Source organism: Apteryx mantelli, chromosome 11 (assembly GCF_036417845.1).
Source record: "Apteryx mantelli isolate bAptMan1 chromosome 11, bAptMan1.hap1, whole genome shotgun sequence".
Classification (NCBI taxonomy): Eukaryota; Metazoa; Chordata; class Aves; order Apterygiformes; family Apterygidae; genus Apteryx; species Apteryx mantelli.
The window spans coordinates 15,341,077-15,361,230 of record NC_089988.1 but is presented as its reverse complement, the minus strand read 5'-3'; the positions used below and the strand labels follow the sequence as shown (position 1 = coordinate 15,361,230).

General features: G+C 53.1%; 1 protein-coding gene across 1 annotated transcript; it reads right to left on the bottom strand.

Annotated features, from left to right (window-relative positions):
- Nucleotides 1–19,218: 19,218 nt before the first annotated feature.
- On the bottom strand, nt 19,219–20,154 carry LOC136993124 (olfactory receptor 14A16-like). Its single transcript, XM_067303136.1, has one exon. It carries the CDS (start codon nt 20,152–20,154, stop codon nt 19,219–19,221), a length of 936 nt encoding a protein of 311 aa, XP_067159237.1.

Genomic DNA, 20,154 nt, shown 5'->3' with positions numbered 1-20,154 from the left:
CAGGAACCTCCCTGATTACCATGACATTTCACAGACAATTGGGATCAGCATTGCAGTGACCCCAGCCACCTCTCCCTGCACCCTGGGGTGCTTTCCGTCTGATCCTGTGGACCTGTGTGTGCCCACTGGGCAAAAGTCCTTCCCAGCTGCATCTTCCTCTGCCAGGGGTGAGGCTTTGCTAACAGAGATGCTGCTAAAGGACTCAGGGACCAGGGAGGCCTGGCAGTAGACAAGACTAGGAAAAGACAAGGGAAAAGAGGCAATGAACTCCTCTGCCTTTCCCCTGTCTTTGTCACTGTGTCCCCTACCCCACTGAGGAGGGACACCACATTTTCCTTGGATGGCTGCCTTGTGCTACCATGTACTTACAGAAGCCCTTCAGGTTACCCTCCCCATCCATTCCTAGCTCTACCTCCAGCTCCAGCTCCACCCGAGCTTTGGCTTGCCTAACTACAACCCAAATAGGATGAAATCTTCTCTGCTGCAGTGCAGGGTGGTGACTCTGTTATTCCTCTTACCACTCCACCATCTCACGGTCACGGCAGTGACAGACAACCTCCACATTCACATCCCCATCCAGCCTGAGCTTCAGGCAAGAAGCCAAGGGGAGGGTGGCACCATCTACTTAGAGGTGCAAACTACAGAGGTAGAGAATTCACAATGCAGGAAGGCCTGCTCTTCCCCCCTCACCCCTGAGGGGATCCAGGCAATGGATGGTTGAATGTGATGCAAAGAATTTCCGTTGTAATGTAGATATGCCTGAGGCAGTGCCTCCCAGGCTGCCCTTACAGGCAACAGGGAGGAGGAGGAGGTGTTCACCTGCCTTCTTTTAGATGGTCACATAAGCACAAGTGCCCCACAGCCCCACTGTGCAGGCACTGCACAGGACAGGGTGCGTCCTGGGGTGGGGAAACATCCCCCCAGCATGGTCCCCATGACAGCCCTTGCTGCCTTGGCCACCATGGCCCTCGTGCTCTGCAGCTTCCCACCAGCCCCCAGCCCCTGCCCAGCCCTGTCCCTGTCTCCCCGGGGTTAGCAGAAGGCATGCTCTGGAATCTGCTGAGCTCTGAGCCTGCAGAGAGGCCAGGCAGGGATGGCCATTCCGTCCATACATGTGCTGAGCCCAGCAGGCAGACAGAACTGGTCACATTCAAAGATCACCCCTCAACAGGACCGTGGGGAATGGCCAGTACTGGAATTGACTGATACAAGGGTCTGGGTGTGTGAGGAGTTTCCTGGGGCACTTTCTCCTCTCTGTTCATGCAGCAACAAACTGGGCTGGACCTTTGCACTGAGGCACCCTGCTTGAGGGCCCCCATGGGAGGACGATGGTCTACAGACCCACCAGATGTCCTCAGGAACTCCTCTACATGCTCCCTGCCAGCCCTGCAAAGGACTCAGCAGAGGGCACATCCTCCCAGGGCTCACAGCTGGACATCCAGTCCTCCAGCTGGGCATGGAGCCTTGTCTGGGGGTGACTTTTGGGATGAGGATCAGCATGCAGGATGGGTGAGATTGTCTGAAGGACATGTGCTGTGGACAGGGCCTGAGGGACAGCAGCAAACTGATATGGCTCCCAGGTCCTGCTTCCTTCAACACAAGCTCCCACAAGGGGTCCCAGCCTTCTTTTTGGTGCCTCCCTTCAGGAGGGATGATGGCACTAGGAGCTGGGAGGGTGGGAAGCATTAATCCTTCTTCAACCACTTCCCAGGCCATGTGGAGGGCCAGGACAACAAGGACCTCTGGCTCTGCACCATGAGCTCGCTTTAGTGTACCCACACTCTGATCATCATTGCATTGGATTAAAAGTTGGCATTTTTCTCTCCAGGATACTGTCAAGCCCAGTTCCACTTTGTTCTCATCTCTCCCAATCCCTCCTCTGATCTTGCTGGCCATTCCCACACCCCCTCCCCTGTTCTCCTGCAGGGCCCTGAGCTCAGAGTGCTGCTCTGCAGAGTGAGCAGGCTTCGGGGCCACAGGACCACAGGGTGACTCTGCACTGGCTGTGCTGGTCAGGGTGGGAGGCAGATCCAACCAAATGGGGATCACGGCCTCTAATCCCTCCAGGGGACTGCAGATGTGGCAGGTGCTTGGAGGGACTATGGAGCATTTCCAAAGCTACTAGTTGTGTCTAGCTGCATCTCTAGATCCTGCCCCTGGTATTTCATTTACGATGACATGAATCACTGTCCGGTCTCCCTTCCCCATGTCATCTGGGTTCCCACTGCCTCTCCTGGGATTGCAGAGTCCTCCTTTGTCCATGGATACCTGGGCTGAGTTCTTTAAGTGACTCCACCTTGGAGGACCTCTCCCTTTGTGAGGCTCCACTCACTGCCCACCCCAGGCACATGCTGTCCCAGGAGATGCCCTGTGCTCTCCTGGCACCTCCAGATTCCCCTCCAGAAAGACGGCCATCAGACACTGGGCCTTAACATGTGGGACACCTGTGGATTTGTAAATCCATGACCATTCATCCTCTCCACTGTCACTGGACACCGATGGGTGAGTTCTAAATCCAGCCCTTGGTCTCTAAGAGATCATAACATGATAATGAGCTTTTTGTTCCTAGACCCATGGGCAACCCTGTGCAGTAGACCCTTCTGGGGTGCAATTCCTTGGGCCTATTCTTGACATCAGCTTTGGAAGAAAAGCCCAGCAACTGGAAGCACTGCACCTGGAAGAACCAACTTTATTACAGAGATACTGTGATGGAGTCAGCTCTGACCCAGTGTTGGACACAACTTTATATGGGCACCAGGTGAGACAGAGCAGTCTCAGTGAAGGCAGAATGAACCCAACCATTTCTGTAGCAATGGGGTGACAATTAATAATAACAACAGCAATACTAGTAACAATACAAATAAAGTGAACAAACAAAGCTCAGTCCTGGTATGGGACACAGGGGGAGTCATCTGTGGAGAGCAATGGCAATGCTACCAGTGCTGAAAAATGTCCATGAAATCACTTTCCTCAGGGCATCTTTGAGGTCCTTGTTCCTCATGCTGTAGATGAGAGGATTCAGAGTTGGAGGCACCACCGCGTACAGAACAGCCACCACCAGATCCAGAGCTGGTGAGGAGAGGGAAGGGGGCTTCAGGTAGACAAACACTGCAGTGCTTATAAACAGGGAGGCCACGGCCAGGTGCGGGAGGCACATGGAAAAGGCTTTGTGTCGTCCCTGCTCAGAGGGAATCCTCAGCACAGCAGTGAAGATCCACACATAGGACAGCACAATGAAAACAAAACACCCAAAGAATAAACAGGCACTAACCACAAGAAGCCCAACTTCGCTGAGGTAGGATTCTGAGCAGGAGAGCTTGAGGATCTGGGGAACTTCACAGAAGAACTGGTCCACTGTGTTGCCTTGGCAGAGTGGTATGGAAAATGTGTTAGCAGTGTGTACGAGAGCATAGAGAAAACCACTGGCCCAGGCAGCTGCTGCCATTCTGACACAAGCCCTGTGGCCCATGAGGGTTCCATAGTGCAGGGGTCTACAGATGGCAACGTAGCGGTCATAGGCCATGACAGTGAGGAGAAAATACTCTCCTCCTAACAAGAAGCCAACCAGAAAGACTTGAGCAGCACATCCTGAGTAGGAAATGGCCCTGGTGTCCCTCAGAGAATTGGCCATGGATTTGGGGACAGTGGTGGAGATGGAGCCAAGGTCGAGGAGGGAGAGGTTGAGGAGGAAGAAGTACATGGGAGTGTGGAGACGGTGGTTGCAAGCTACGGCTGTGATGATGAGGCCGTTGCCCAGGAGGGCAGCCAGGTAGATGCCCAGGAAGAGTGAGAAGTGCAAGAGCTGCAGCTCCCGCGTGTCCGCAAATGCCAGGAGGAGGAACTCGTTGAAGGTGCTGCTGTTGGACATTTTGCTATCTCCAGGCATGGGGGACTGTGCAAAGGAGAAAAGACATTGAGAAGTTAGCGGAGGCTTTTCAAGCAAAACCCCCCCCAAATGTTGCAGTTCTCATACAAACCCCCACTTTGCCTCTCTCTTTCCTGAGAGGACCTTTGTGCAGCTCCCTTGCTTGGGCTCTGCTTTGCACTGGCTGAGTGTGCTGTGAGGAGCAGGGACCTCTGCCCATGGGCTCCAGAGGAGTCAGTCCTGCTGTAAAGCAGTGGACACAGGGGAATGGGGGTGACCAGCTCTGACATTCACAATTTCTGTCAGGTGAAATCCACTCATCATGTAGAAGGGCTTTCAGCATCGTCAGTCCGAATTTTAAAGAATTAGTTTTGAAGAACAGTGTTTCAGGGATATTTTATTTTATTTTATTTCAGATGATCTTGTAACTGCTGGGGAGTATTCCTCAAAGGTAGAAATCCTTGGGATTTGTACTGAGTCCTGAGAAAAAAGGATTCACTGTCCCTTGTTGCACAGTGAGGACAGCTAGTCTGTCTATTAGTCTCGTTCCCAGCTGCCTTGTGCTTGCCACTATTGGACCTGGAGGATGATCACACTCATATGTTGCCCTGGAGAGAAACCAGCCCCTGATGAGAGCACACGAGTCCACTTTCAAAGTGCACAGCTCCAAACTTCTCACCCTTTCTCCAGGCACCTGAGGGAGCTCTCCACACTCCCCTTCTAGACGAGGACACACAGGTCTCTTTTCAGATGCCCACATACAGCCTCCCACCACCATCTCCATACTCTCACCATCTCTGCACCTTCCTCATGGGGCTCTCAGATATCACAGTGATGCTATGAGACAGCTGTGCCTTTCTGGAGGGCAGGTGGCAGCCGGGCAGGACACCACAGGGAATCAGTCAAAGGACCATTAGGACTAAAAATGGGCTCTCCTTGAGGAAGAGTCAGCTCATTTCCCAGCCCCACAGACTGCATTTTCTGGAGCTCCACAAGTCAGAAGGGGGCTGGGGCAACCTCATTCCCATGCAGACGCCTCTGTTCCACAACGTGCAGCATCAATGTCTGAACTGCAGCTGAAAACCCCCAAAACCAGAGAGCCCAAGAGGAAGAACAAGAGCAGCATGGACAGGAGGGGAAACAAGGAGCAACACCATGATCCTGCTGCCAAGGGAGGCAAAGAGAGACAGAGAAGCATTCTGAAAAGCCTTCCCCTTATGCAGCTGGGCATGCCGCCTTGCAGACAGCAACCTTGCAGGACAGTCACTCTCAGCCCCTTTGTCAGGCAGCATGAAATAGGGGCAGAGCAGGAGAGATGCCCCTCTCCTCTGCCAGAGGTCTGGCTGCAGAGAAGGTGGCTCATGCCCTGCAGTTCCCTCTCATTCCCTGCCCATCTCTACTGCCTGGAGCTGTCCCTGCTGCCAGCACTTTCTCTGTCCCAGCAGCTTTTCCCGCTCATTGCTCACAGACACCATCCACTTGCTGGGTGCTCAGTTCTGCCCTACAGAAACCTCCTGGATCAGGGCACTCTCTAGGGGCATCTCTGTGCATGCACATCCTAAGCAGCAGGTCACGTAAACTCCTATGAGGCCACAAAGGTGATGTTGATACTGTCTGTAGGCTAAGGTGGGGATGAAGTGACTTCCTGAGGTTTCTCACTGACCTATTAATCTCTGAGAGTGAAGGTTTAGGAGTCCCACTTCCTTGACAAAACAGAAAACTCCTTCCTTCATTCTCCCTGCCAAAATTAGGAAACTGAAAGTGCAGACACCTGAAGGAAAGATCCTTCCCCTTCAAGTACCCTTCTCTTGATCTCCTCTTGAAAAGACCCCTCAGACATCTCCTGCACATGAGCTAGAGCTGTGAGCAGCCCTGACCCACACAGCACCCTCTCAGCAGGAGAATGACCTGCCCTGCAGGGGGTCGCTCCTCTCACTAAGAGTTTCTACCCATAATGCTGTGGGGAGCTCCCTGGGCAGGCTGAGTGCTGACCATCGCAGGCAGCAGAGTCACTGCCCCAGGCACACAGCACCCTGGGATGCAGGGACACTGCTCTGAATTACAGCCCTGCGCAGACCTGGGTGTGCTCCCTGGCTTCATAACCCTGCAGCCACCCCTGGCAGAATGGAGCTGCACGCCCTGTCCTTGCGACAGTGTGGCAGGGAATCCCTGCTCTGAAGCATCTCCTCCTCTGCCTATGCACTGGATGTGCCAGCAGAGCAATCCTTAAAAAGCCTATCAGTTATGGGATGGGCTGGGTTTAGAAGAGCCCTCCAGGAACCTCAGTAGCATTGCCCTGCAGCCAGAGACTTACCGTGTCAAGGGCTGTGAAGATTTCTCCCACAAGGAGCTCTCCTCTGTCCTCCCACTCCACACTGCCTTGCACTTCTCTCTGCCTTCTCTCCTCTCATGTCAGCAGCAGCAGGCAGTGCCCGGAGACCTGCTGCTCTTTGTAGATGAGCTGCTCCTGCACACAGCTGTTTCTGGGCAGTGCTGCCAGGTTGCCATGAGCTCCCTCCATTCCTGGAGCCTGCCCCCACTCAGGAGCAGAGGCCCAGCTGAGCTCATGAATTTCTCTGTCCCTTGTGCTCTCTCCTCCTGGGAAATGTTCACTCCAATAAACTAAAATAATCACGAATGGTCCCTCTGTAAGCACTGGAGGAAGACTCATTCCAGCATTACAGATTGTTTCATCAGAGCATGGTTATCTGCAAGAGCTGGAAAAGTCCCAATCTAAAAATCCCTATTTCCATCTCTTAAGTAGGCAGGACAGGCAGAAAAGAGCAAGAAGGGAGCTCATTGACACCTGGTTCAGGTGCTGACTCAGATGAGTCAATCTGGGCATCTCATTCTGGTTTGGAAGGCTCTGGGCTGGAGGGGGATTCAGCAAACTCCTGTGAACTCCACAAACACACAGCAGGTGGGATTCCCCTTGCCCAAGCTGAACTGAGCATAACATAGATGTCTGCATGGGAGCTCTTTCTCTAAGCTGCAGTTGTAATCACCTGAGATGGAGGGTGAGAGTCAGTTGCCCACACACAAACACCTGGTGACATTGGAAGAGACAGAGGTGGTCAAAGGCATGTGCCAGTGTCTTCTTGCTCTGATGGAGCAACTGGGAGACCCACATCCTTCTAGAGCATGAGGTGGGGGCCAGGAGGGGAATTGCCTTGCCCACCTGCAATGCTACTAGATGCTCACGGCTGCCAGAGCTCCACTCATTATGATGCTGAGACACATACAGATCCCGACATTGCAAAGAGTTGATGTCATCCAGTGCAGGCACTTGATTCAGTGACACAGAAATAGGCCTGCAGGGCCGTGTCACATGCCTGGGGGGTCTGGCACAACCACATGTCTCTAGCAGATACACCATGGGACCTCTAGGAAAACCATGGCCCTTTGGAGTGGTTGCTGGGCAAGTGCCCCAGGGCATCTTGGGGTTCCTACCTGTGTCCAAACAACTGAATCGCACCACTGCCTTTAGGCCAAGTCCTTCCGATGTACAGCCAAGCGTGCTTCATAAATGGGAGAGGCACATCCCACCAAGGTCTCTGCTCTAGTCTCTGCACCCTTAAAACCTTCTAGCTTTCCTCCTCCTGAACCTCTTCCCATCCCCCAAGAGGATATGAACAGGGATTGGGCTAAAGATGACCTCAGGGTGCCTGGATCACAGGCTGCCCAGGCCCAGGGACTTCTTCAGTGGCACCTTGTCCTTCCTGGAAATTGGTTCACCTCTGTCAAATGCCACAAGGTGCTGCAGAGTCAGCTCAGGTAGCAAAACCCTCTCCTGCCATGGCTTCACAGCCCAGCTCTGTTTCTCCTTGGCCTTGGGCACTGCAGGCTTTGCTCTCTCAGTGGGAACCTCCTTTCACCATTACATTGCCACCTGCTATCTAGGCCAGCATGGCTCTGCTCTGAAGTGGGGCCATAGCACACACAGTGTCCTTGGCCCTTGCTAACAGGTTGCACCATTACAAATCTGCTCTCTGTGTCACAGCTGAGGCTCTGCAACTCCAATATACACAAGTGCATGCAGCCTGGGGCACACAGAGGAGCAGATGGAGATGCACAGGCTGTCACAGGACTGAAACTTGGTTGGAATAACTGAGATGCGGAGGGACCACTAGCATGACTGGAGGGCTGTGATGGCAGGGTACAAGCTCTGCAGGCAAGACCGTTAGGGAAGATGAGCAGGGGGGATGCCCTTGGTGTGAAGGGAAAGCTCGGATGGATGGAGCTCTTGCATGGGATGGACAAGGGTTTGGGTGAGAGCTTGTGCATGAGCATCAGAGTAAAGGTGACGTTGTGATGGGAGTTACAGACCACCCAATGAGGGTGAGGAGGTGGATGCAGTCTCCTTTAAGCAACCTGAGCAAGTCAGTGGGTCACAGGGCCTGGTTCTTCTGGGGGGACTTTAATCTCCCCGATATTCATTGGAAGGACAAAAAGCAGGGTGCAAGCAGTCCAGGAGATTTCTGGAAGGTGTCAGGGACAGCTTCCAAGCACAGCTCCCTGATGGGCCAGTAAGGGTGACGCTCACCTGGATCTGGTACTCACACAAGGAAGCACTGATGAGGGCTGTGATAATCTGTGGAAATCTTGGCTGCAGTGACTATGGAAGAGTAGAGTCCCAGATTGTGAGGGCAGTGAGGAAGGACAATAGTAGTGTACAGACTCCAGCCATTAAAGGAGGAAACTTTGTCCTCTCCAGGGTACTGGTGGGGGATCCCTGTGGAGGCAGCTCTGAGGGGAAATGGAGCTTGGGAAAGCCAGCAGGTCTTTAAGGAGAGCAGCCACCAAGCACAAGGACGGTCCATAGCGATACCCATTAGAACTAGGAGACATCTTGGGAGATCGGCTTGGTTCAACAGGATGCTGTTGTCCACCAAAGTAGGGATGGTGAAACCAAAGCTCCCAGAGACTAGAGACTTGCAGGGGACGTTAGGGCATGAAGAAGAGCTGCTACTACTCCACTAACACAGAAAGAATAATCAAAGAACACCTGGTCTCACTGCTGAATGGGGCAGTGACTCTAGTAATAACAGATGCAGATGGGTCTGAGGAACTCAGTGCCTTCTTGGCTTCAGTCTTCACCAGCAAGGTCTCCTAAGCCATTGTGCCTCGAGTCAGGGCTCCAGAAGAGAAAAACAGCCAGCAGGGGATGAGGGTTGAGTGAGGGATTGCTTGTAAGTACTCAGCCCATGCAAGTCTCTGGGATGCGATGGGCTGCATCCAAGGACACTGAGAGGGCTGGACAACATCATAACAAGGCCAGTCTCTATCACCTTTTGAAAGGTTGTGTAGATCAAGGGAGGTCCCAATGACCAGAAAAAGGAATGTGCTGTGCCCATCTTCAAGAAAGGGCACAAGGACAACCCGGGGAGCTGCAGGCCCTGCAGCCTCACTTTGATGAAGAGTGTGTCATGGAGCGAATCTTCTTGGATCACATTTCTGGGCACATGAAGAATGTGCCTGGGAACAGTCAGCCTGGATTTAAAGAAGGTAAATCATTCCTGCACAACCTGATTGCTTTCTGTGATAAAAGGCCTGTGATTGTGGAGGAGCAGAATTTACTGGTTGTCATTTACCATGATTTTAGCAAGGTGTTGGACACGGTCTCCATGAATATTCTTGAATACAATAAGGCATTACGATATTATGGGTAGACACCCGGGTTGGATGATGGAGCTCCGAGGGTTTTTTGAATGGGTCATGCTTTACCAGGAAGGCAGGTAAAGGTGGAGTATGCAGGGGTCTATACTGGGACCTGTCTTGTCTGACAGGTTCACCAGTGACCTGGAGGATGTAACTCTCATCACATTTGTAGATGACACCTCATCAGGAGGAAGAGTCATATGTTTGAGGGCTGCCATTCAGAGCAACCTCAGCAGGCAGGAGGAATGGGCTGTCAGGAACTTAGTGAAATTCAACAAGGAGAAATGCAGGTCCTGCCCCTGGGACAGACCAACACCCTTCAGTGATACAGGCTGGAGAGTGCCCGGCTGGGCAGCAGCTCTGCAGAAAAAGGACCTGGGTGTCTTTGTTTGCAGCGAGCTGAACATCAGCCAGCAGTGTGCCCTGGCAGCAAAGCAGGCCACAGCATCTTGGGCTGCATGAACAGGAGCACAGCAAGGAGATGGAGGGAAGTGTTTATGCCCCTCTACTCAACACTCCTTAGAGCCCATCTAGATACTGCGTCCAGTTGGGGCTCCCTGTAGAACAACGCTGTTGATCACAGGGAGTGAGTCCAGTGGCAGGCCCCCAAGGTGGTTGAGGCCTGGAGCACTTGCCCGGTGAGGAGAGGCTGAGGGAAGAGGGTTTGTTCAGTGCAGAAAAGGGAAGGTTTTGGGGAGGACTCATAGCAGCTTCCCAACTCAAGGTTGCCATTGATAATGAACCAGGTTTTTACAGGAATTCATGGCAGGAGAATGAGAGGCAAAGGGTATAAGCTAAAACAAGTGCAGTCAAAACTGTATATGAGGAAGAAAAATCAATGAGGACCATGAAGCATTTGAAGTGGGGTTCAGAGGGGTTATGGACTCTCTGTTCTGGGAGGCTTGCAGGATGCAGCTGGACAAAGCACTCAAGAACTTGGTGTGAATTCAGTGTTGATCCCCATGTGAGCAGGAGGCTGGACTCGAGACCTCCCAAGTTCCCTTCCAGCCTGAATGATCTGGTGATTTTGTCCTCTCTGGAGATAGCCACTGCAATTCTTGCAGGAAGGAAATCCTTTTGTGCACATGGGTTAGTACCTGCCATGGCCTCCCCAGAGCCAGCCCCTCCTAGTGGTGTGAGGTTGCCTCTTGGGCCTGAAAGGTTTTCAGTTCAAGGTTTCATTATGAGCAACTGCTTGTCCAGAGTGAGTCCTCTTCACAGCCTACAACACCTGTACATTACCACACGATGCCAAATGAGTGTGACAAATGCAGAAAGTCATGGTATGAGGGTGATTGCACTCTAACATCCATGAGGTCCTTTGCTGATCCAACAATATCCAGAAGGACTGAAAGAACCTTAAACCTGCTAGGCACACCGAGGTAATGTTGACTTTGTCACTCTGGGAGGTGAGGGAACTGTGTTTATTCAGCCTGGAGAAGAGAAGGACTTGGGGACACCTAATAGCAGCCTCCCCATGCCCACCAGGATGTCATCAAGGGGATGGAGGCAGGCTCTTCACTGTTGTGCATGATGTGAGGGTGAAGGCCAATGGGCATTAGCGGAAAGAAGTGAGGTTCAGGCTAGGTGTAAGGGGAAACTTTTGACCCATCCAGAGAGTCAAGCACTGGGTCAGGTTGCCCTGAGACGCTGTGGCATCTCTATCTTCAGAGGTTTTCAAGTCCGAAATGAGTAAAGTCCTGAGCAACCTGATTGGACCTGATAGCTGACCCTGCTGTAGGAAGGAAGTTGGGCCACAGACATCCTGAGGTCCCTTCAAGATGGAACGATTCTGCATTTCCTTCCAGTGCAAGTCTTCTCTTGACCTTGGGAAAACATTCCGCTTGCTTGTGATCATGGAAGCAGATCTCACAAAAGTATGACCAGATCAACTGCATGTTGAGCCTTCTCCTGCTGCAGAGACATTCAGGTTCAGTGTTGCTTGGCACCTACCCCCAAATAGCCTTTCCCCCTCCCCCCCCCACCTTTTACTGCATTTTTTCCTCTTTTCAAACCTTTCAAGTTGTTTTTCTTTTACCAACCTGATACCCTCCCATGAAGTCAGCCGACCCCTGTTTAACCCTTCACCTTGACCCTGGATTTGCTTTCTTTGTACATTCACTTGGCTTTTCTGAGCTGCTTGCCATGGTGATCCCTACACAGAGTCACAGAATCACAGAATCGCTGAGGTTGGAAGGGACCTCTGGAGATCATCTAGTCCAACCCCCCTGCTCAAGCAGGGTCACCTAGAGCACATTGCACAGGATTGCATCCAGGCACGTTTTGAATATCTCCAGAGAAGGAGACTCCACCACCTCTCGGGGCAACCTGTTCCAGTGCTCTGTCACCCTCACAGTGAAAAAGTTTTTCCTCATGTTCAGATGGAAGTGTCTGTGTTTCAGTTTGTGCCTGTTGCCTCGCGTCCTGTTGCTGGGCACCACTGAAAAGAGTCTGGTCCCATCCTCTCGACACCCTCCCTTCAGATACTTGTACACGTTGATAAGATCTCCTCTCAGCCTTCTCTTCTCCAAGCTAAACAGGCCCAGCGCTCTCAGCCTTTCCTCATAAGAGAGATGCTCCAGTCCCCTAATCATCTTTGTGACCCTTCGCTGGACTTGCTCCAGTAGTGCCACATCCCTCTTGTACTGGGGAGCCCAGAACTGGATGCAGTACTCCAGATGGGGCCTCAGCAGGGCTGAGGAGAGGGGGAGAATAATCGCCCTCGACCTGCTGGCAACACTCTTCCTCATGCACCCCAGCATACCATTGGCCTTCTTGGCCACAAGGGCACATTGCTGCCTCATGCTTAACTTGGTGTCCACCAGCACTCCCAGGTCCTTCTCAGCAGAGCTGCTTTCCAGCAGGTCAACCCCCAACCTGTACTGGTGCATGGGGTTATTCCTCCCTAGGTGCAGGACCCTGCACTTGTCTTTGTTGAAGTTCATGAGGTTCCTCTCCGCCCACCTCTCCAGCCTGTCCAGGTCCCTCTGAATGGCAGCACAGCCCTCTGGCGTATCAGCCACTCCTCCCAGTTTTGTATTGTCAGCCGACTTGCTGAGGGTGCACTCTGTCCCTTCATCCAGGTCACTGATGAAGAAGGTGAACAGGACTGGACCCAGTCCTGACCCCTGGGGGACACTGCTAGCTACAGGCCTCCAACTAGACTCTGCGCCGCTGATCACAACTCTCTGAGCTCTGCCATTCAGCCAATTCTCAGTCCACCTCACTGTCTGCTCATCTAGCCCACACTTCCTGAGCTTGCCTATGAGGCCAAGCATGGTCCCCAGGGTGCAGGATCCAGAGGTGGTGTGAGGAACTGAAGAACCACCTCTCAACCCATCTTTGTGGGCAGGAATGGGTCTGGGGTTGTGGCTCACCAATGAACCTCATGGCTGCCTCCTGCAAGGATGCCTCAAGGTTCTCCAAGTACAGCAGGCTCTGGTGCAGGTACCGCTCTGCTCCGCTGCTGTCCCTCAGCAGCTGGAGACAGCACAAGGCCAGGGGGCTGGTACCAAGCCTCCCCAGAAGGCCAGGCCTGTCCCTCCTCCAGGACCAGCCTCCTCTTCCTTCCTGTTCATGACTGCCAGCTAGAAGCTGTGTGGTACCGAGGTTCAGAGGGAGCAGAGGACAAGGTGTGGGTGTTCTGAGAGACCTGCAGAGCAGCAGAGACTGGGAGATGCCACCACAGCCGGGTCAGGACACCCTGTGTCCCCCTCATCTTGGCAAGGCCCCGAGCCTTTCCCAGCCCAAAATGAGGAGATGCAGCTTGGGTCTGTCCCTCGCTGAAGGCAGAGGCAGCTCTGCCTTGTCCTTGGGGACTCAGGAAGTTGGGCCTCACAGTGACATGCATTCAAAGGGACACTTGTCAGCAGCCCTTGCCCTGATGCTCCAGCCCACCCAAGGGATGTCACCATTGCTTCCCAAAATCGCTGGTCCAAACCTGGGCCACTCCTTGCATCTGGTCACTCATGTGGAGGAAGAGTGGGACCAGGCTCCTCTGCACATGCTGCTTCATGCCCTGTTTGTTCTTCCCCACCACAATCTCCATCAGGTCTTTGCAGAGGAGGATGGAGAGCTCTCGCACGGGGCTGTCTTCCTGTGGGCAGGGAGGAGAGGAGGGGAGGCCTCAGCAATGACTCCAGGAAGCGGGCATGAGAAGAGGGTTTGCCATTGTGAGGCCTCACCCTCTCCAGGCACAACTGTCCCCCATCCCAGCCGGAGGTCAGAGCTGGGGACAAGCCACGGCAGAGGCAGCCTGGAGAATGAGGGTTGTCGGCAGCAGCAGGGCAAGCTTCCCTGGGCTCTGTCTCCCTCTGCCTCTGGAGGGAACTTTCTGGATTTCCCTAAGACTCCATCAGGGCCCTCTTGCAGGAGAGGATGACAGAAGGGGACAGCCCCGGGACATGGCCTCTCCCTCACTCTCTAGCCTGCTCCTGCCTCTTTGCTATTCTCTGCCCCAGGCCAGGCAAGCACCACAGGGAGTCAAGCATGAGACAGAGCAGCCGAGGGCAGGGAGGGGGCTGGTTTGATCTAGTCCCACAGCCCAGGACACCAAGGCCAGCACAGGGAATGTCACAGGGAATGTCAGAGGGACACACGGCACCAATAGCCACACATACAGACCCCTGGACACACCAGGAGAGCCCCTGACTCTCCCACCAGCCGTCCATCATCAAAGCTGGCAGAAGCTTCTCAGCCAACTGCAGAGCAATGGGGCTGGAGCCCTTCTGGTGCAGGCGGCTGAGGATGTTTCTCAGCAACATCAGGCTTCCCACACGCATGTCCCTGCCAGCATCCTGCAGCCACTGCATGATGTCTGGAGCAGGCTCTGAATTCTCCTTGCCTGTGTGAAACACACAACTTCCTTTTGGTGAAGCAAGGCCAGACCCCCCTGCCAAAAGTGCTCTGGATGCTGACTCCCCATCAGGGCTCAGTGTGCGGGGCCAGGGCTCTGCACACACCCACGGCACAGAGGCTGCAGTGCGGGGCAGAGATCTCCCAGGGGGCCCTCAGCACGCTATGGCCTCTATTTGGAGGAAGGCTGCTGCCTTGAGGCCCAGGAGCAGCCGGCTACCTTAGCCTGACCCTGTACTCTGCCTCATCGTCCCTCTTGTAGTGTGACTTTGGCCGCAGCGCTCCCATGACTGAGGTCGTTTGGAGCTGGCTTGCTTGGTGCTGGGCCTGGATCTCTGCCTAGCACAGCCGAGATGTGCCAGCAGCAGGAGATCTTCCTGGAGGGCATTGGCGCCTTTCTGCTTGTGCAGCCCAGCCAAGTGCCTGGCATGAAAGACGCAGGGCAGATGAACACCTCCTGTCAAGCCCCAGGCTGCCAGCATGGCTTCACCCAGCTGCCCCCTGCTCACCATCTCAGGTCTCTGCGACAGGTCATGAGGCCTCTGAATGCCAGCCCGCACATCTTCAGGCTCTGACTTTGGACATAGCTCTGGAGGAGCGGCAGGACAGCATCATCCACATGGGCAAGGTCAGGGCAATCCAGCAGCTGAAATGCACATAGCAATGAAAGACTGGCTGAGCTGGCAGGACTGCCTGCACCAGGCAGCCCTGGATCCCACCCACCTTTCAGGGCAAGGGCACCAGGCCCTGACAAAGCTCAGCGCACAGGCAGCGGGGATTGTGGGGACACCCCCAGGCCCTGCTCCCAGCCCTGGGCCTCACAGCACCCTGCACACACCACTCCCCTCCTCCTCCCGTCCTCTGAACCCTCTGCAGCCTCTGGTTCCCATCCCTTGGAGGAGCAATTGAACACAGAGCTGCCACAAAGGAGGCACGAAATCCAAGTGTTTGCAAGTGGCAGCCCAGCAGAAATGAGCCAAAGTCAGGGCGACTAAGAGGAGTGCCCCAGCTCCATCGCCCCAGCTCCATTGACCAACATCACCCCACAGCCATGTGCATGAGCCAGCAGAGCATTTAGAGGCACCTCCAGAGCGCCACCTCTTGCCTTGAGGCCCACCTCAACGAAGAAAGCCCTGGTGGGCATCTGACAAAACTAGTCCTCCCTTCTCAGCAGCCTTGCCAGCTGGTGCAAGATCCAGCGACACCGGTGTCTCGGAGCCCCCCTCACCAGTCTGGCAGCAGGAAGAAGGCACTGTTGGTCCTCAGCTGAGCAGGCAAACCTCCTCTGGGATTGCTCTGCCCCCTCTAGCCATTTCCCCCCAGCACAGGGCAAGGCAGGCCAAGACAGTGCTTGGCACACAGCACTTGGCACGCAGCTACAGCAGCCGGTGGCATTTGCTCATGGAGGCTGCTCTTTCCCTACCACACTTTGGCATTGGAAAGCCAGGGTCAGTCATCATCAGGTTCCTTTTGGTGGGAGACCAGAGAAACACCCTTCCTACCTGGAAGTCATGGCCTTCCCACACATCCCCTTTCCTGACCCCTTTGGATTCCTGTCCCCCTGGGCCCTTCCCGTGTTCTTCTGTGCATCTTGCACCTTTCCTGGGGCTTTGTCCTTGGTGGCGCTGCAGGCAGATGGTCCCCAATGCTCTCTGTGATGGGAGTCCAGGCCCCACAGGAGGGCACTCCAGCTCTCTGTGAGGTGACCACTCATGCGAGGGACCCTCTCCCACAGCTTCTAACACCAAATGCTCCCCCAGCAGCTCTCAAAGATGAGCAACAACGGGGCAGGGAGCTCCCACGGCCATTTTGCTGTGCGACCCCTTGCCACAAGTGCTGAGGCTGCAGCCTCTTTCTTGGAGAGCTGGGGTTCCCCTTCACCCACAAGGAAGGACATTGTGCAGGGCACCCCGAATTCAGGGAAGAGGTGCTGGGGGAGAGCAGGGTGGAAAGGGCTGTACCTGGCCCTGCATGGTTAGAATTGGAAGAAGATGCCTATCCATTGCCTACAAAAATTGTTGTAAAACTTAAAAAAAATTACCTATGCTTTACAAAAGCAAAACAGCTTGTCTCATGTGAATTCAAACAGAAATTTCTCTGGGGTGACTATTAAAATTTAGAATTTTTTTTAGGGTAGAAGCAATCCTTCTTTTTCAAACCCTTGAGCTTTGTGTTCTTTGAATTTCATACTTGACCCTATTTAAGCCTAGGAGCCTCTTTTCATACCTACAGGTGGTTATTTTGACAAAGGCACCTATGTGCATTCTAGTCTGGTAGCCTAGAACATCTTCTGAGAAACTGAACTCTACTTGCATCTTGTATTGTTACCGACCAATCAATTCCTGCAATGGAAGAAGGTTCAGGGAAGAACATAGGCTGTGATGGACCACAGCTGCTGCAAAAAAAGCGGAATTTATCTCAGCACAAAGGGAACCAGAGGGTGACCTTTGTTTTAGGCCACCCTCCAGACTCATGCAAACACCTGAAGGCTGGAAATAAATTCTTGCCAGAGCAGAAATATTTATCGGTAGAGGGAATGTGCACCCCACCTGAGCTGCAACTGGACTAGCAAGCCTTGCTGGTTTGAACCACTGGTTTGCTACTTTCCCAGAGAAATGCAATTTGGTAATGGAACACATTTGAAGAACAAAGAACTGCAAACGCGGTGTGCTTCAAACAAAGATCAGCAGACCTTTCGCCTATGGTATCAATCTCCAAGTAATGGGGTAATAGAAAGATGGAGTGGCCAACAGAAACAACAGCTGCACAAAAGTGACTCTTCTCTCATAGAATACTTCGAAGTGGGGATCCCACTTGTGAGAATTTGTAAGGTGGCTAAATAAGTGACATACTCTTATGGGAAGGCCCATAGATAAGGGGTTTGTGTCAGTGGCTGCATGAATTCCTGTTAAAACAGAAATAAAACCCCATCAAAGTCCTGGAGGTGAGGCTGTGGTTAAACATCAGCTCAGGGATCAATCTGGGTGACTCTGCTCTTTTCCCATGGAAAAGGAGCATGGGATGCTGTAGACAATGAAGAGAGTAAGTTAACTGTAAGTGAGGCCTGAGTTATGTCCAAGACCTGGGTGTCTTCTCTTGCAGGGAGATGGGGTGTTACCTGCTGACCGTGGGAACACTGATAACTGGAAAAAAAAAACATCCAAAATGTGTCTCTAACAGGTTCTGCCTTTTCATGCTGCCCATGGGACAACTTGGGTATTGAAGATCAGTCACAACCCATCTTCAAAACTATAGTTACAAGAGAAACACCATCTGTAATAGCACGAGGTCAGTGACTGATAGTAGGCAATAATGTTACACTAACCCTAAGATCTAAAGTTAGTCTAAATGTCGCTCTATGTAATGACGCACTGGATGGGAAGCTGCACATGGTTATGACAGCAGAGTGAGATGAGTACTCCAGACATGGACGGCAACAAAAGCCGTTGTAACGTGACGTATGTTTTTGACCAAATCACCACGCAAACTTCTGGTTAACTTCTCATATGACTGAACAAACAATGTCTTTTTTTGCACCATTTAATCCATCAGTATCACTTGGAGTAACCTTGCATCAACTTGACAGCTTTCTCAAACACAACACCAAGGTTCCTCAACATCGGTTGGAAACTGGAAAACGCTTAGAGGAAAGGGAAGGAATGATGATATATGATACAATGAACAGATTCAGTTAGTGAAAGTGTCCAGCAAAAGAGCAGCCTGCCCTGAGTTGACAAACATAGAAACAGGTTTTCATTTCTTCCTCTCTGCAAGCACCCAATTGTTCCTTTGCTCTTCTCAAGAAACGTCTCTGCTCCCAAGAGAGCCTTTCCCCAAGTCAGCGTGTCCATGCTGGCCTGCCCAGCCATTTCTGAACCCCTCCACTGTGCTCCCCGGGCTGGCGGTGCTGCTCTGCAGGGCGAGCAGGCTGTGGGGCCCCCAGGGCGACTCCATACTGGCTGTGCTGGTCAGGGTAGAGCCAGCTGGCCCAGCTGCCCTGCACCTGATGACCCCCTCCCCAGGGATCTGTGGCTGTGGAAGATGCTCAGAGCAATCACAAGGCATTTCCAATGGCTCAGGATGGGGCCAGGTGGGTCATTAGATCCAGCCATGGTTTTCATTGCTGGTGACATGAACCACCCTTGAGGCTGCCTTCCCTGTGCCTGATGAGTCCCCACTGCCTCTCCTGAGATTGCAGAGCCCTGATTTGGTGCATACCTTGGTTTGGCCCTTGACTTTGGGTGACTCCACTTAGTTTTGTGAATATCCACTCACTGCCCATCCCAGGCACATGCTGTCCCTGCAGACCCCCTCTGCTCACCTGGTGGCTCCATATTGCCTTCCAGAGTATGGGCCTCTCTCACCACCCCTCTAATATTTGAGACAGCCCCCAGCAGATACCTCTTGAGCACTCACACTCCCCAGGGCCACTGGGAACCCACAAGTGAGGGCTGAATCCAGCCCTCATTCCCTCACACATCACCCTATGAGCACATCCTCCTTAGCCCATGGAAAACCCAGGCATGACAACAGGGCCATTTTGGGTGCAATTCCCCGAGCGCATTCTTGGCCCCCGCTTTGGAAGAAGAGCCCAGGCTTCAGGCAGTGTACTGATGAAATCCCCTTTTGTTACAGAGATGCTGCAAGGGAGGCCAGCTCTGACACAGTGGTCAGCAGATTTACACAAAGCCCCTGGGTCAGACGGACAGGGTTTGTGCCTCTGGAGAGGTGGGATGAATTCAAATATTTGTTCACAAACGTGACTATCGCAGACAGAACTCCCAAAGCACAAGAGTTGCCTGAGATAAACTGGGAGCTGGTTGTGAGGAGAGATGGGCAGCTTATTGCTGCTGAACTAGAAGAAGTTGAACCAGTTTCTTCAGTGCCTCCTTGAGCTCCTTGTTCCTCATGCTGTAGATGACAGGATTCATTGCTGGAGGCACCACCGCGTACAGAACGGCCACCACCAGATTCAGAGCTGGGGAGGAGATGGAGGCGGGCCTCAGGTATGCAAACAGGCCAGTGGTCACAAAGAGGCAGACCACAGCCAGGTGAGGGAGGCACATGGAAAAGGCTTTGTGTCGTCCCTGCTCAGAGGGGATCCTCAGCACAGCAGTGAAGATCTGCACATAGGACAGCACAATGAAAATGAAACACCCAAAGCTTAAACAGCCACTAACCACAATAAGCCCAACTTCCCTGAGGTAGGAGTCTGAGCAGGAGAGCTTGAGGATCTGGGGGATTTCACAGAAGAACTGGTCCACTCTGTTGCCTTGGCAGAGTGGTATTGAAAATGTGTTCCCAGTGTGCAGGACAGCATGGAGAAAACCACTGGCCCAGGCAGCTGCTGTCATTTTGGCACAAGCTCTCGTGCCCATGAGGGTCCCATAGTGCAGGGGTCTGCAGATGGCAACATAGCGGTCATAGGCCATGACAGTGAGGAGATAAAACTCTGCTGAAATTAAGAAAAGGAAGAAAAAGACTTGAGCAGCACATCCTGAGTAGGAAATGGCCCTGGTGTCCCACAGGGAATTGGCCATGGATTTGGGGACTGTCGTGGAGATGGTGCCAAGGTCCAGAACAGAGAGGTTGAGGAGGAAGAAGTACATGGGGGTGTGGAGGCGGTGGTCACAGGCTACAGCTGTGATGATGAGGCCGTTGCCCAGGAGGGCAGCCAGGTAGATGCCCAGGAAGAGTGAGAAGTGCAAGAGCTGCAGCTCCTGTGTGTCCACAAATGCTAGGAGGAGGAACTCGTTGGTGGAGCTGCTGTTGGACAT